We start from the raw sequence: 14494 nt of genomic DNA on the forward strand, positions 1-14494 counted from the left end.
CATAAGAAATAAAGAAAACGGAATCAACTAGTGATACGGAACTCACCTTTGCTTTGAGGACATGATGTCCACATCGTCGAATCAGCAGGGGTTGTTATGCCCATTTTTTTGCCCTAAAATACCACATTTCAAGCTGTGGTAGTAATTGGTGTAAGACCTAACTATTATGTCCCCAGTTACACCCATACACTGAGACCTACAGCTGCTACGGGTACTACAGCTACTACAGGTGTATGAGTGTAACTGAGGACATAATAGTTAGGTCTTACACCAAGTACTACCCGACTTGTGGGCTATCCAAGAAAGCTTTGTAGGGAGGGGTGGGTGGAATGAAGATTTGTCCCTGATTTATATTCATACGGGTATTGGCCAAAGAGGAAAATGCCATAATACTCTTTGTTTTTTCCCCCCAAATAAGCATTTTGTTTCCTCTTGAGCCATTGTAATTCCCAAGAGAAACTGGAAACTATGCTTATAATGCAATATTTGGGGGGACAAACAAAGAGTATTATGGTATTTTCCAACTCGACCAATTGGAATGCATATTTGAAGTGTGGGTTATAGACGAAAGTTGAATGTGAGGAGCAGTTCTATCTTTTATGTGGTACTGGAGTTTAAAACACAACAGTTTGGATGGTCATCCATTTAATATAATAGGCCATTTCTGAGTTCGTGTCTGCCTCCTTTTCAAAGTTACCCTGGGTGCCAGAGGAATTTTTCTTTCAAGGTCGGAGAGAACGCTCAGTGATTTGGAATCGCTGAGCGTTCTTTCCGACCTTGAAAAAAAATTCCTCTGGCATCCAGGGTACCTCAAAGTGAGTCTAAGTGCAAAGTGTTTGTGTTGGTAATTAGTTCTACTTTACATATGAATGAAAACTAATTTTCATAAGAAAAACTTCGCACTTAGACTCGCTTTGAAGAGGAGGCAGACATGAACTCAGAACTGGGCAATTGCATTCAACATTTAAGAGAACACAATTTATAATCTTGGGTATCCTGTGCATAGAGTGATATTCAGATAGGCCACTTTGGAAAACACCATAATACTCTTTTGTTTGCCCCCTCCAAATTTTGCATAAGCATTGTTTTTGTTTCTCTTGGGACCAAGAGAAAATAAAAACAATGCCTATGCAAAATTTGGGGGAACAAGCAGAAAGTGTTATGGCATTTTCTGAAGTGGCTATCGCAAGGTTTTGTTTATCAGTCAACTGCTTTTTCAGCGCCATCTTGAATTACATTGTGCGTGCACGTCTCAGTCAAATGTGCAAAATTAATGGTGATCGCGCACCTCATGACTCTTTTTACCGAGTCAGCTGATTTTTGGTAAGGGACTCAGAGTCTAGCCAAGGGCAAAGCATTTCAATTCTGTCACGTGAGTCATAGTCCTTCGCATCTAAGAAGTCCATACTTGTATCCTCAAACTTTGGTCCTATAACATTGTTTCTTATTCTTTCCCGACCCTTTTCCTTTGCTTCCAAAGCAGAGGGTGTAAAGAGGCCCCAAGAGGGGGGGGGGGGGGGAATTCCCATGTCGCTTGTCTGAAATTTAAAATCACTCGTGTCTGGGTTTAATCGGCTCATTCTCGGCCTTGACGTCACTGTCGGAATTTTGCTGGGAAAGGATTCTTTCATTGGAATTTCATTTTATGTGCTGTCGCTACTTTTTAGGCCATGTCGCATGTCGGAATTTACCCTGTCAGGGCCTCTGTAAAGTGCGCTGGTTACAGGTTAGGGTTGCAGGCCATTGTTTTCCATTGTTTACACTGTTTTACATTGTTTACGAGGACGACCAAAGAAGACGTGGAAGACGCAAGTGGAGAAGGAGAGCAAGAGCGTAGGTTTGGAGAAAAAGGATGCCATGAATCGAGCGAGATGGAGAGTGGGGTAAATCCGGCTACCCGGATCAAAATTGGATAGATGATGATGACGATGAAACAACCCAAACCTTTACAAAAACGTTACATAACCTTAGGCTTAAACATTATTTTTTAGGCATAATGTTAGCATTAGTAAAGTGTTGGGTTGTTTTAGCTATGGCAAAACAGTGGCCTACCACTCTAACCTGCAACCTGCAGTTTACACCCTGCACTTCCACAGCGACTGTTGAACGTGCCTCAATAATATGAGATTAGTTTTTAATGAAATCATGCGCGGCGGGTCTAATCTGCAGGTCGCAGGTCACAGGTCATTGTTTCACCAATACAGAAGTATCCTAAACATTCTTAAAAGCTAACCGTTAGCTTTTAAGAATGTTTAGGATACTTTCTGTATTGGTGAAACAATGACCTGCAACCTGTGACCTGCAGATTAGACCTACCGAATCATATATCCTAACTCTGTAAGGCAATGTTTTATCTTGTGGCAGTTCCAGAGGGCAGTAAAAGACGAAACAGTTGACTGAAATGTGAACTCCTCTGACTCCAAAAGTTAATAAAAGATAAACTCTTTGCACAGCAACAAAAAATAGCAACACCACAAAGTCACTTTTGACTTAACAGGTTTCAATATCAAGTGTTGAAACTAGGCTTGTTATTGCTTTGGTATAGTCACCCAAAGGTAGACTTCAAAACCAGATCTAGAGCTATGTTGCCGAGATCAAGAGGTCTGTTTCCCAAAAATTTGATCATGTGAAGTTAACTGGTATAGTCGATGTAAGCTACTTAACGTTTACGCATTTTGAAAGCAACTTTCAGTACATTTAAAAATGTTATCTAAATGACCTAAATATTGAGGAATGAGGCAATCCTGTATTTCCAGCTATTTTTTGACAATCTATTTCAATGTGAATAGAAGCGAGTATAGATATCAAGCCATAGATAAAGTTTCAGGCTACATAGCTCTCATTTTGGGCGAGATGACTTTTGGGTGACATAACCAGTTACTTACTTATTACTATACATGGCTCGTCATCTTCCACTAATCACAGGCAAGGGTAAAACTAACATTATTTCTACATTCTTGCAAGTGATTTCCTACACCTATCCCCGGCTTCACTCATTTTACAAAGCCATTGAATTGGTTGTCATCAGCAACTGTTGTCACAGCCCGAATACAATTTAGATGCTCAACAGTCACTGAAAACCACTGAAAAGTAACAAGCCAAAAATTTAACATTTATTGATGACATGTGTTTAAACGGAGTGAAATTTACAGTTTTACTGAGTGACTCTACATCAAACGTTTTCCAATTTCCACTGCAACTCCACCTATTGGCAATACATGAAATGTAACAAAAATGACATCAGAATTTTCTTTACAGTTTCTTCAAAATTGACAAAGAGTGCATGAAACATATACAGATTTTCACAATAACGATTTTATAGCAGAAATTAATCATCACCCTCAACATCAATGTTGAGAACTTGGTTTCTCGCGTGTTAACATCAGCACTATTCCAGGTCCTAGAATTCCACAGAATATAGCCGTAAATGCAGCAACTTGGTGAAACGTAGTCTGTGGAACGAAAAAGGTTGAAAATTTGAGACATGTAGTGAAAGTTATTGCTTGAAATTTGTACAGTGAAAGCTTTCATCAACTAGTTTACATGGAGATTTCTTTTCACTATTGCATAAACGTAATTTCTAGGAGGTTAACTCAACTAGCATGCACAAGGACACGGAGAGAATATCAAATTGGATACACACCATCTTTTGGGGAGTGTCTGGTCGTCGACCGGCAGTAGCCATTGATCTCCGAAATAATCCAAACTTCAATGTGTTACAGGCTCGATGCACAAACATGATGGATAGTTTCAGGAAGAAAAAGTATTGTATTTGCCTTCTCTTTGACCTCAGTTTCTTTCAAGATGGACGACCATCCAATATTTACCTCTAAGGATTGTGGGTAAAATGACCAGTTCTCGAGCGGGCTATTACGTGGTGTAAGTCGCCACTAAACGTCCCGAGCAGTATTTCAGTTCCCGAGCGCCTTCTTAATCTTCTGACAGTACATTTTCAGTTCTTTGGTACAATTGTCAACTTAATACTCTGCTAACTACGAAACTGTTACCTGTGTGGCTCTGTTACCTCTGTAACCCGTTACTTTTGTAACTCTGATCTCTTACCTTGTTTACCAGTTTCAGCACTTGGACTCCTTCAATTTGACTACTGTCTGTTTTGCTGCAATGTGGTCTCATTGATCAGTAGTCCATTCAGAAGATTACGCCATGCCGACCACATTGCTGAAGGAAAGACCAGACCAAAATGCACAACACCGGCAACTACCGTGCCCTACACTTTTCGACTAGTGTGTGGGATCTTTAACGGGGCAACCCTAAAATCCGGAATCACAGGTCATTGTTTTACCAATACAAATATCCTAAAAATTCATAAAAGCTAACCTTAGGCCTAATTAGGCCTAAACAAACGTTTTTAGGCCTAAGGTTACCTTTTATGAATGTTTAGGATAGTTTTTCTTTAACGTCCCACAGGTTTTTTATGAACATTGAAGGTTTGTGAGACAGGGCCTACGGTTTAATTAGTCCTTATCCAAGAAGACTTCAAAGTCTAACCATTTTGCAGATGTAATTACAAAGGCAGCACTTTTTCCTCAGTCTGCTCAGTTATGTTAAGACCCGGAGTCGAACTCACGACCTTCCGCATGGCAGCCCGGTGCTCAACCAACTGAGCCACCATACTTTGTAACTCTGTTACCTAACCCTGTTACTTTTGTAACCTCTGCAACCCTATATATATATACGCCTATAACCCGATGCGAGTAATACACAAAAATTACAGATGAATACAAGATTCTTGTAGTGAAAACTAAGTACTGTAACCCTGTTACCTCTCTAACTCTGTTACTTTTGTAACTCTGTTACCTTTGGGGTAACAAAGTAACGAAGTTGCAAAGGTAACAGAGTTACAAAGGTAACGGGGTTACAAAGGTAACAGAGTCACAGAGGTAACAGGGTTATAGAAGTTTCGTAGTTAGCAGAGTATAAAGTTGACAATTGTACCAAAGAACTGAAAGAAGGCGCTCTGGATGTTTTGTGCGGGCTTATACCACGTAGTACCCCTCGAGCGACGGTTCAGAGTTGGATTCAGGCAAAGATTAACTTCCGGTTTTTTTATGGGTGCCAGGTGACAAGATCAACAAACTTCAATCCAATATAGAATTATTAGAATATAGTAGTTTTTTATTATCAAACTTTTTTTTTACAAAGGGTACAAAAATAGTCAATACATTAAAAGATCTTTTGTTTGGTTCTGCCTCCAGGAACCTTTTATCACAACATACGACCTCAACATAAATATTTATAAAATGTTCCTTTGGCTATTTACAACCATTTCACTGGAAAATATTTACATTACTTTTTTTTGGAGACTCCCTCTTAAATCAGACCTGTCCTTCGACAATCTTGTCTGGTCATCTAAAGATACTCTCATGCAAATATTTCGGCATGTAACTTCCGTTTCTTAAACTCTCTCATACAAATGTTCATTCTTTAAACCAAACACTTCATAATCCTTCACTGTAAAATTGTAGTCTCCCATTAGCACGCTGCTAGAGGCCTGAGGACCATCATAGGAGTGAGGCAAGTTAGAGTACGAATCAGGCCTCTCGTTACACTCATCAGAAATGCAAAGGTCAGCACCAGCACCAAACATGGGGCCATACCTGCAACAGAAAATCACACAGGCTTGAAATGCAAATTAATCAAATTAGATTTATTCAGTATGGACAGACTGAACACGTCTGACTCTGGAAATAAAGTCATTCTACGGGCTTGCCTGTCTCGCAGGGACTTTTTAATAGGTTGCAACCAGGAAGAGAGTTTAAGAGATTCAAGATGGAGCTTTACTCAAGTATTAACCATTACATAAAATTACAATGAACATTATCCCAATATGATGGTCTAAAATGGAATGTATCGACTTTCTCTGGCAATATAGAGATCTCTTGCATCCAATGTGTTCTTTTCAAATGAAAAGGTAGAGTGAAGGTCAAAAGAGAAGGAGGCATAATCACCCCTTTAAGAGAGGTGTGACCAGAGGGCGTGGCTCATCTTAAAGGACTGATGTCAGAGAGGATGTCAAATATTGCATATATGTCATCATATTGATTCCATCAGGGTTTTCAACGAGAATACAAATGAGTGAAGAAATCTAAGGAGTAGGCGGTGAATGTACCACAAGCACTGAAGGTGCATACTTCTAGAGGGGTCAGAGGGAATTCTTTGAAAACGTATTTCTTCCATACTTTTTTATGAACAAAACTTGGCCAATCCAAGGCCTGTGTTTTGTGGTGCCTGTTTCTCGTGTTATTCATAAAAGTTAGGCTGATTTAATCCTAATCAAACTACAGATGGAAAATTCGAGTGAAGCCGCCAACCCTTCCTTAAAACCCTGATTCCACAGACAGAAAAAATGATACACATCGCCCAGACATGTGAGAAAGGTGTTTGTTGCCAAAGCAAACAAAAGGAAAGGAGACACATGTACTTGGGTCACTTGTCTCTAATGAAAAATTTCCAATACGTTGCAACACTTAAGTGGCAAGATTGGCCTGTGCTTAAAGGTACAACACAAATCTAACCAACCTTGGGTGATGAAGAGTAGCATACTTGGGATGTGTTACATCAAACTTGCTTGGAGGAACACTTTCAGGATTGATCAGCGTGAACAAGAAAGCCCTGAGTGACAAAATAAAGTGAATTTCTGCGATTTTCATAATTCTGCAGAATCTCAACCTCAAGCGCTAAGCACCAAACTGTGTCTTGGTTACCATCAATCAAATTTCCACAAATACCCGGGAAGATTGACTCCACCTCTGGAAAGTGAATTGGCCTCTTTGTTTAGTTCACAGCTCAAATACCATTATGATATCTTTTTAAAGGTTTTTAAGTAAAAAGATTCGTACATAATCCATCACTTTCCATCAGCGTCAAGTTCAAATGTATGAATGTACCATGGGAACCAAAGATGCTGATTGGTAGGATATGTCATGCAACAATAATAATTATTGATTTCCTTTGATTGGTGGAAGCCAAAATGTAGTTTGGCCATTCGATGAGATTCCACAAAATTATGAAAATCGTTGAGTGAGTGTACTTGAAGTCCCACCTGTCAGAAGGGATGTACTTCCCACGTGGAATATCACTTTGCCAAGGTTGATCACTAAAGCCTCCACACAAACTCCCATTTGAAGACTGAAATTTAATCATTGTTGCTCACTGTTAAAAGTATTACAAGAGTCCAAACATCAATACATAACTGAGCAATAACAGCATAGAGAAAAAAATTATGGTAACTTGTAGTAACAAAGAATGCCAGCCAAAGGTGTCTAAAGTAAGTAAAGAATAGATCCAAGAACAGAACCTTGAGGTACTCCACAAAATTATTAAGCTAATGAGGATGTGATTTTTAACTGTTGATTATTAAGGTTCATGCAACAATAATATTTTTTAAAAATAATGTAAACTTAAAGACCTACCAGTATTTTTGGCTAGATATTGTTCTGGTGGTAGCGACTTATTTTTAACCTTAAGGCAAATTTGTATAGGAACTATAGAAGGAGCTATTAAATGTAACTAAACAAGTGAAGAAGAAGACCAAAGAACTGGCTTGTCTGTGTTGTTAACATAGAACAGTTCTGCAAACAAGGATGTATGGAAAGCCATAACTTTCTTAAGTATTCTTTATTTTTTTGGTCTTGGAAGTTTTGTCTTGTGGTGTGGTTTTGTCATTATGTGGTGAGGTTTTGTCATTATGTGACAAAGTTTGATGGTTAGGTTTTGTGTTTCCATCATGCCGTATTGCGGTCTTCCTTTGACATGCTGTGGTTACATTTCATGTGGTGAGGTTCTTTTGTGACATCGAGTTTCACCCCTTATGTGATTATAAACACAGTACATCAAAAAAACACCTCAACACATCATGATGGAAGCATAACAAGTAACCAGCAAATCTCGTCACATAATGACAAAACCTGGCCACATAATAAAACCACACCACATGATAATATTGCTGCAGTACACTATGACAAAACTCCAAAACATCAAGACAATACTTCACGACCAAAGGAATAAAGATTACATAAAAGAGGTATGAATTTCCATAAGGATGCTATGTTCTTCACTACTTTGCCTTTTGATAGTGAAGCGCATCTTTAGCATTAAGTGCACGCAACACTGCAGCAAGATCAAGATAAATAAATTATCATTGATTGCAACCATCTTTCTTGCCAAGCCTGCTCTTCTCTTTCAGTGCTTCAGCTGTCCCTTGGATGATTACATTTAAGTCTACAAAGTCACTTGTTATGTACAGTGAAAGGCTAAAATTGTTACTAACAAGAACAACAGTAAGAGTTGGTGAATGACCATCACATTTCTCATGAAATGCAGCAGCAGAGAATCCATCTTTGGATGCTCTATACAGCAGTTGCCACTCCTGTTGTTCATTGCCAAACCAAGCGTTCAGTGTATGTTGAAACCTAAGACAATCCTTGGACAAGAGGATTGTGTTATGGAACAACTTTTGAGATGCTCTTGGCTGTAACCGTGGGTCTTCCGTTTTTCTAAAATGGGTGGGAACTGCTGCAAAGCGATACCTAAGCAAAAGAAAAGAGTATAGGTTTGATACATTTGTATAAATTCCAAAAGAAGAACAAACGTTTTTTTAAGAATGCGTCTTGAAATATGAATCAAGGTAAAATTTTTTAAACAGAAAATTCAAAAGCTGATGTTTAAAGCTTTATCCAGGTATCACAACATGTCCACAAGACAGCAAAACAAAGAGAAGTCACTAAAGGTAGTTTATCGTCTCGTACCTCTCTAACGATACCTCCATAGGTACTACTCCAGTGGGCTCCACTTCCTCTGCATACACAGTGCTATCAATGAGTAGTAACTTGATGTACTCTATAACTCCTGACAGAGCCTATCACCGAAACAAATGAAATTAAAATGTCACTAAAAGCTCATGATGAACAAATATCTCAGTGAAAAGTGGAAAGGCAAAAAAAATTTATACTATTGTTTAAGAAATAGAAAACATGTACCGTGTTTCTATCGAGTTATAGAAACACGAGTGAAAGTTTGGGAGAACGAGAAATGCTGTGGGAATACGAGCCGCAGGCGAATGTTTCCACAGCTTTTTCGAGTTCTCCCAAACTTTCACTCATAGAAAACAACGTAACAAGAAAAAGGAAAACAACTTGTTAACTCTAATTATCAAAGTGTAAATTCTCTTTGCTCGCGCCATCACTACATCAACAGCTTGTGCTAGTTCTGTGTCTCCATCGAATTATAGAAACACGATTTTTAACCAATCAGCGTGCACATTTTCTTAGGACTGTTTTCTAAATACAGTTACCTTTTAAAGTGCTACTATGACCAAAAAAATCACTTCTTCTTTTTCTTTAGATTTCAAAACTACTAGTATGTTAATCCATTGACACCTCGGAGTAAGGCTTGACAGGTTTTACTCTAACGCTAGACGATTTTACTTGTCAACTGGGAGAATCCTACAGTGTTTGAGGTGTCACTGGGTTAACTAAACCATAAGTGAGCCAAGTTTAATTAAACATTTGATTTTAAAAGACACCGGTTTATTTTAAATGGAATTTTCCCATTTTAAGGGTCTGCCATTACCAACGTGGATCCAGGAGAAAAAATAAAATGTGGCAAAGACTAACTAGTTTAAGAATGCAATGCATGTGTGCACAGCTGAATTAATATGCAGCACTGACAGAAGTTTCGGGCTTTAAGAAGTTAAATTAATCTCAAGTTTTGCATATAATAAGAAGCTGCATTTACACAAGAGAAATATTAAGCTAGTGAGTAAATGACATCACTTGTCCCTAGATCCAACCCTCTGAGGTCAAATTGGTCAGTTTGGAACATGAGTAGTAATGGCGGACGGTGAAATCCAAAACTTCCACTCAAAGTAAACAATCTTTGGAGGTTTTGGAGCATGACTGGGAGTAACTAATATCAATAAAAATAAATATATATTTTTAGTATTGCTAAGGCCAGTTATTTGCGTTGGATGAAGAAACCAAAAATAAGAAGTAACTTGGGTTAAAACAATTTGAACATTGAAAAAGCATTGTCTGTAACACCTCTCTTTACCTCTCTTATATTGGCTTTGTCCTCTTCAGACCACTGATTAGTTGGTTTGTTCACGCCAGATTTCCTTTTCCCCCACAGGAGAACTGCTCGCCAAAGGTCCTCCTCTGACACCGCAAACTGTATATTAAGGAAATAAGCTTATAAACTTAAACCTTTGACTGCCAGGAAAGATTGCTACATAAATCCTCCTCACAACTTCAATGAATTGTCAGTCAAGACAGGTATTAGAATATTATCAGCTTGAGAGCTGTGAGACCTGATTTAACACTAACTTCTCATGACTACCTGACAAAGATATCTCTGATACTAGTTAACAGAATGAATGTTTTGATCATGTTCTTATCAAACAACTTGCGTTGATTTGGCAACAAGTAACATTTTTTCAAGACGATTAGTACTCTCTGTCTATTATTAGTATAATTTTCAGCTTTCAATATAAGAATTTAGTGTTATATTCACTGCACTACCCGGTGAATATAACATTTTGGCGGCGTGGCTGCCAAGCCAATCAAGCACTTTTCGTGCCTAGTTTTTATCTTGTTTTAGCACATTGTTTTGCACTTTCTTGATATTCACTGCTGAAAATTACACTAAAACAATAATATTCGCCTCAGGCTCAGTAAATATTGGGGAACCCTTTACCTCAACTACGTCTCGGTAAATATTCACCAATATTCACTTCACCTTTGGCGAATAATTGTTAATTATTTTCTAACAGATGGGAATAACGCTAGTATACCATGTAATACCCAGCATCAGTGAACCACAAGCATAACTGAATAGAAAGTAAGTCCAGGGTGCAGGGCTGGCGCAGTGGTGAGAGCACTCGCTTCCCACCAACATGGTCCAGGGTTTGATTCCCAGACTCGGCGACATATGTGGGTTGAGTTTGTTGGTTCTCTTCTCTGCTCCAAGAGGTTTTTCTCCAGGTACTCTGGTTTTCCCCTCTACTCAAAAAGCTATTATATTTGATTTGATTTGCATTAATTTGTTTATTTCAGCTTACAGTGACAGTCCCCAATAGGCCATTTCCGAGTTCATGTCTGTCTGCCTGCTCTTCAAAGCGAGTCTAAGTGCAAAGTTTTTGTGATGGTAATTAGTTCTACTTTACATATGAACGAAAACAAATTTTCATAAGAAAAACTTTGCACTTAAACTTGCTATGAAGAGCAGGCAGACATGAACTCAGAAATGGCCTGTTAGTGCTCCAGCACTAGAAGACTAGACACTTGAATAAAGTTGACTTCCTTTCCTTTCCTTTCCTTTTTTACAAGATACCCACACCTCCCTGGTCTGGATGCCAGTCCATATCAGCGTATCCATCATAGAATGACAGGGTACTTGTTGTCCCTCTTGGCTGAGGATGAACAATCCAGCATCAACAGACTAAAAGAACTCTAACACCCCCCCCCCCCCCCCCAGCCCCTGCACGCCCCACCCCCTATTTCCTACTCCTTCAAGTGATATCAGTTATTAGTATCACCCAACTAGTGGACTGATGCAAATGCTGCATTTTGATTGGCTACGCTACTAGAGGACTATTAGTAATAGTCCTCGAGTAGGGAAAAGCCTGATGCTTTCTTTCATTTAATTCCCAAATAAATATATTTTCAGCTTGCATTTGCTAACTTTTTTATTGCCTTTTCTGTCCGACTAGTTGGGTGATACTAACAATTAGACCCTTCGCCCTCGTGGGCTATTGACCCGTAGCCCTTGTGGGCTACGGGTCTAATTGTTTAATATATTAAAACAGCCCATACTTGACATTAAAAAAATGAAATATTCTGTCACCTGATTACTGGACACAAGCCTGATCATTGCTGGTTTAGAAAGGAGAAGGAATCCTTCAGTTTTCACAATTTCCTCAGCATTTTCTTCCATGAATGCAACACACCTGTCTATTAAGGATGACACACCCCCAGTACCCACTCCTTTTGAAACAGACGTGGCATCCATAAGAAACTCAGATGCATTGTTCACGCTAAGATTGTCCATGAAAAACTGTTCACAAGCATGCTGTAAATCTGTGATTTCTAAGTCTTCAGCAATTCTCAACATTTCAAAGGCTGTGCGACTTTGCAGCTGAACCTGGAAGCAAAAAGAACAATCAAGCAAGTCCTTCCTGTATCAGTTCTAAGGACATGTCCCTTGGACTTAAGACTTAAGACTTAAAAGTGCCACTACGATGAAAATTTTGCATGTCCTTTTTTCCTTAGATTTTGAAAATAAACGTACTAAAGGGGTATCATGCCAAATTTTTATCTCAAAATTCCCACGGAAAGTATGATTATTGTAACATAGTTTTTCGGTTTTCGCTGTCCGCCATTACTCGAACGGCAAATGACCGTGAACAAGGAAAAGGGTTGGGTCTAGCTGGATCGCCTGGGGTCTGACATCATGTGCGCAACGCTTAAAATAAACGCGGCTAATTTCCCATGCCGTCTATGAGATGTGAGAGATTGCCGAGTTGCTTTTTGCTGATATTATATACATTACTCCTTGATCGACTTGTTCGCTTTGTCAAACACCCACGAAGCGATGCGCGTATGACGTCACGAGCCAAGTCTTGCGTGAAGACTGCTTACAAAATAATCGCAGGCTTCTCCAATGCCGTCCGAGTAATGGCAGACAGATTTTTAGCGGTTTTTGGCTGGCTATTTCCTGACTTATCTTGCTTCTATTGTTTCAAATTTAAATGCATTGTATCATTTTGAACATATTGACTTAATTGACGTTGAAGAAATTTGAAAAGAAAACCAAAAATTTTCGTCGTAGTGGCACTTTAAGACCCCGGGGTCTTAGTTTTCGTACTGCAAAAACTAAGACCCAGGGTCTTAGGTCTTAGGTCTTAGTTTTCAAGGGTCTTTGTTTTCGTAACACCTGGAGACTTGCGGTCTTCTCAGTGAAAACCACCGTACTGGAAACACCACAATTATGAAAAATTCATCTTAGCATACAATTTCTTCACTTGCACTTTCCCCCTCCCTGTTAAAATGTTAGGGGGGGAGGGAGGTTACATGGAATGATCTAGATGGGTGGGGGCTTCGGGTATTTATTTGACCTTGGGCCTTACTAAACCACGAAACAGTGAAACGAAACCCTAAAACACCATGTATGACCCCACCTTACATTGAATACTAACCGACGAAGGTTGGATTTGAGATCAAAAAACGTCATTGCTCCTAATTCATTGAGATTAAGATTAGGATTCAGATTTAGACTAAGATTAGGAGCAATAACATTTTAGGCCTAATTAGGCTTAAAACAATGTTTTAATGTCGGTTAGTATTCAATGTATGGTGGGATCATACATGGTTTTTTGGTGCTTTGTTTCGCTGTTTTGTTGTTTCACTGTTTCATGGTTTAGTAATGCCCTTTTGACATTCCAATGGAGTAAGTGTTTGAACTTTGACGCTTCTTGTAGCGGCAGGTGATCAAACGAGGTATGAGTGGAATGCTTAAGAATTCGTACATGACAGACCATACGTGCAAAAAAAAAACCACACAGACGCAGGTAAGGAATTCATGTATGACCCCGTGGAATGTCCTGAGCATACACCCAATGAAATTAACAAATTGATGTCAGTTTTTCATGCATCTGTCCTGTTATTGATCATGAATTGCGTCATAACATTGTCAAAGTAGTCTGCGGATCCACTCGGCTATGGCCGCGTGGATCCGCAGACTACTTTGACAATGTTATGACGAAATTCATTGTCAATAACAGGACAGACGCATGAAAAACTGACATCAATTTGTTTTTTACAATAACAAAATAAGGCAGAGGGATCAAAATTAAGTCAAAACAAGAGAAGAACGCGGGACAAAAATGTGAGAAACTTCAATCTGACGTGAGCAATATCGCGTCATTATCGAATTTATGTGTCTGTCCGCTTATTGACAATAAAAATTAGCCAATGAGCGCGCGAGAATTTTGCAGTCATTGTAAAATGTCCTACTGACCCAGATAACAAATGACGTTTCAAGGATACCTTTCCAGTGTAGATAAATGTGAGTACTTCGCGGAAAACATCCGGACGACGATCAGGCTTTCTTACTGTCAACTGAGTGTTAAGTGATTTGGAAGACCACAATTCCCTTTGACGATTTCGGAAGTGTTTGCAGCGCGCCACCAAAATCAATCTGTGCGCGTACATCGAAACTTCGTCTCTCCCAATAAGGAATACGACATCTGCAGTTTCACGATCGTCGATTAAGTTTTGCAAATCGCTCAAAAGCCCTTCAACATTGAGGCAAGTTTTATCTTCACCTTCAAACGCCTCCATGTTGCTTATTACTGGGTTGCCTTATAAGGCAAACCCAGTCGAGGTCTTCGTTTAGTTTGTTTGTTTTCTTTTTACTGGGTTGCCTTATAAGGCAAACCCAGTCGAGGTCTGCGTTAGTTTGTTTGTTTTCTTTTTTT

At 39.1% G+C, this 14494-nt stretch overlaps 1 protein-coding gene and 1 long non-coding RNA gene across 2 annotated transcripts; both read right to left on the reverse strand.

Annotated features, from left to right (window-relative positions):
- Window positions 1-3091: 3091 nt before the first annotated feature.
- On the reverse strand, window positions 3092-3825 carry LOC137984912 (uncharacterized). The gene is made up of 2 exons (XR_011119197.1): window positions 3644-3825; window positions 3092-3452 (listed from the first exon to the last, which is right to left on the reverse strand). It is a non-coding gene; the product is annotated as an uncharacterized lncRNA (long non-coding RNA).
- A 1285-nt stretch (window positions 3826-5110) lies between these two features.
- Window positions 5111-14494, reverse strand: LOC137985336 (serine-enriched protein-like). The gene is made up of 8 exons (XM_068832923.1): window positions 14064-14494; window positions 11863-12159; window positions 10072-10188; window positions 8769-8878; window positions 8291-8549; window positions 7064-7149; window positions 6541-6633; window positions 5111-5618 (listed from the first exon to the last, which is right to left on the reverse strand). The coding sequence occupies exons 1-8, from the start codon at window positions 14355-14357 to the stop codon at window positions 5417-5419; spliced, it is 1458 nt and encodes a 485-aa protein (XP_068689024.1). The 5' UTR covers window positions 14358-14494; the 3' UTR covers window positions 5111-5416.

This window comes from Montipora foliosa, chromosome 14 (genome assembly GCF_036669935.1).
Source record: "Montipora foliosa isolate CH-2021 chromosome 14, ASM3666993v2, whole genome shotgun sequence".
NCBI classification, from domain to species: domain Eukaryota; kingdom Metazoa; phylum Cnidaria; class Anthozoa; order Scleractinia; family Acroporidae; genus Montipora; species Montipora foliosa.

Excerpts from the sequence above, each read along its gene's own strand:
- LOC137985336 (XM_068832923.1), bottom strand. The coding sequence starts at position 14,357 with ATGGAGGCGTTTGAAGGTGAAGATAAAACTTGCCTCAATGTTGAAGGG. Across the intron at positions 12,160-14,063 it reads CATTTATCTACACTGGAAAG|GTTCAGCTGCAAAGTCGCAC; the intron begins GTATCCTTGAAA and ends TTTTGCTTCCAG. Across the intron at positions 5,619-6,540 it reads GCTACTCTTCATCACCCAAG|GTATGGCCCCATGTTTGGTG; the intron begins GTTGGTTAGATT and ends TTTCTGTTGCAG.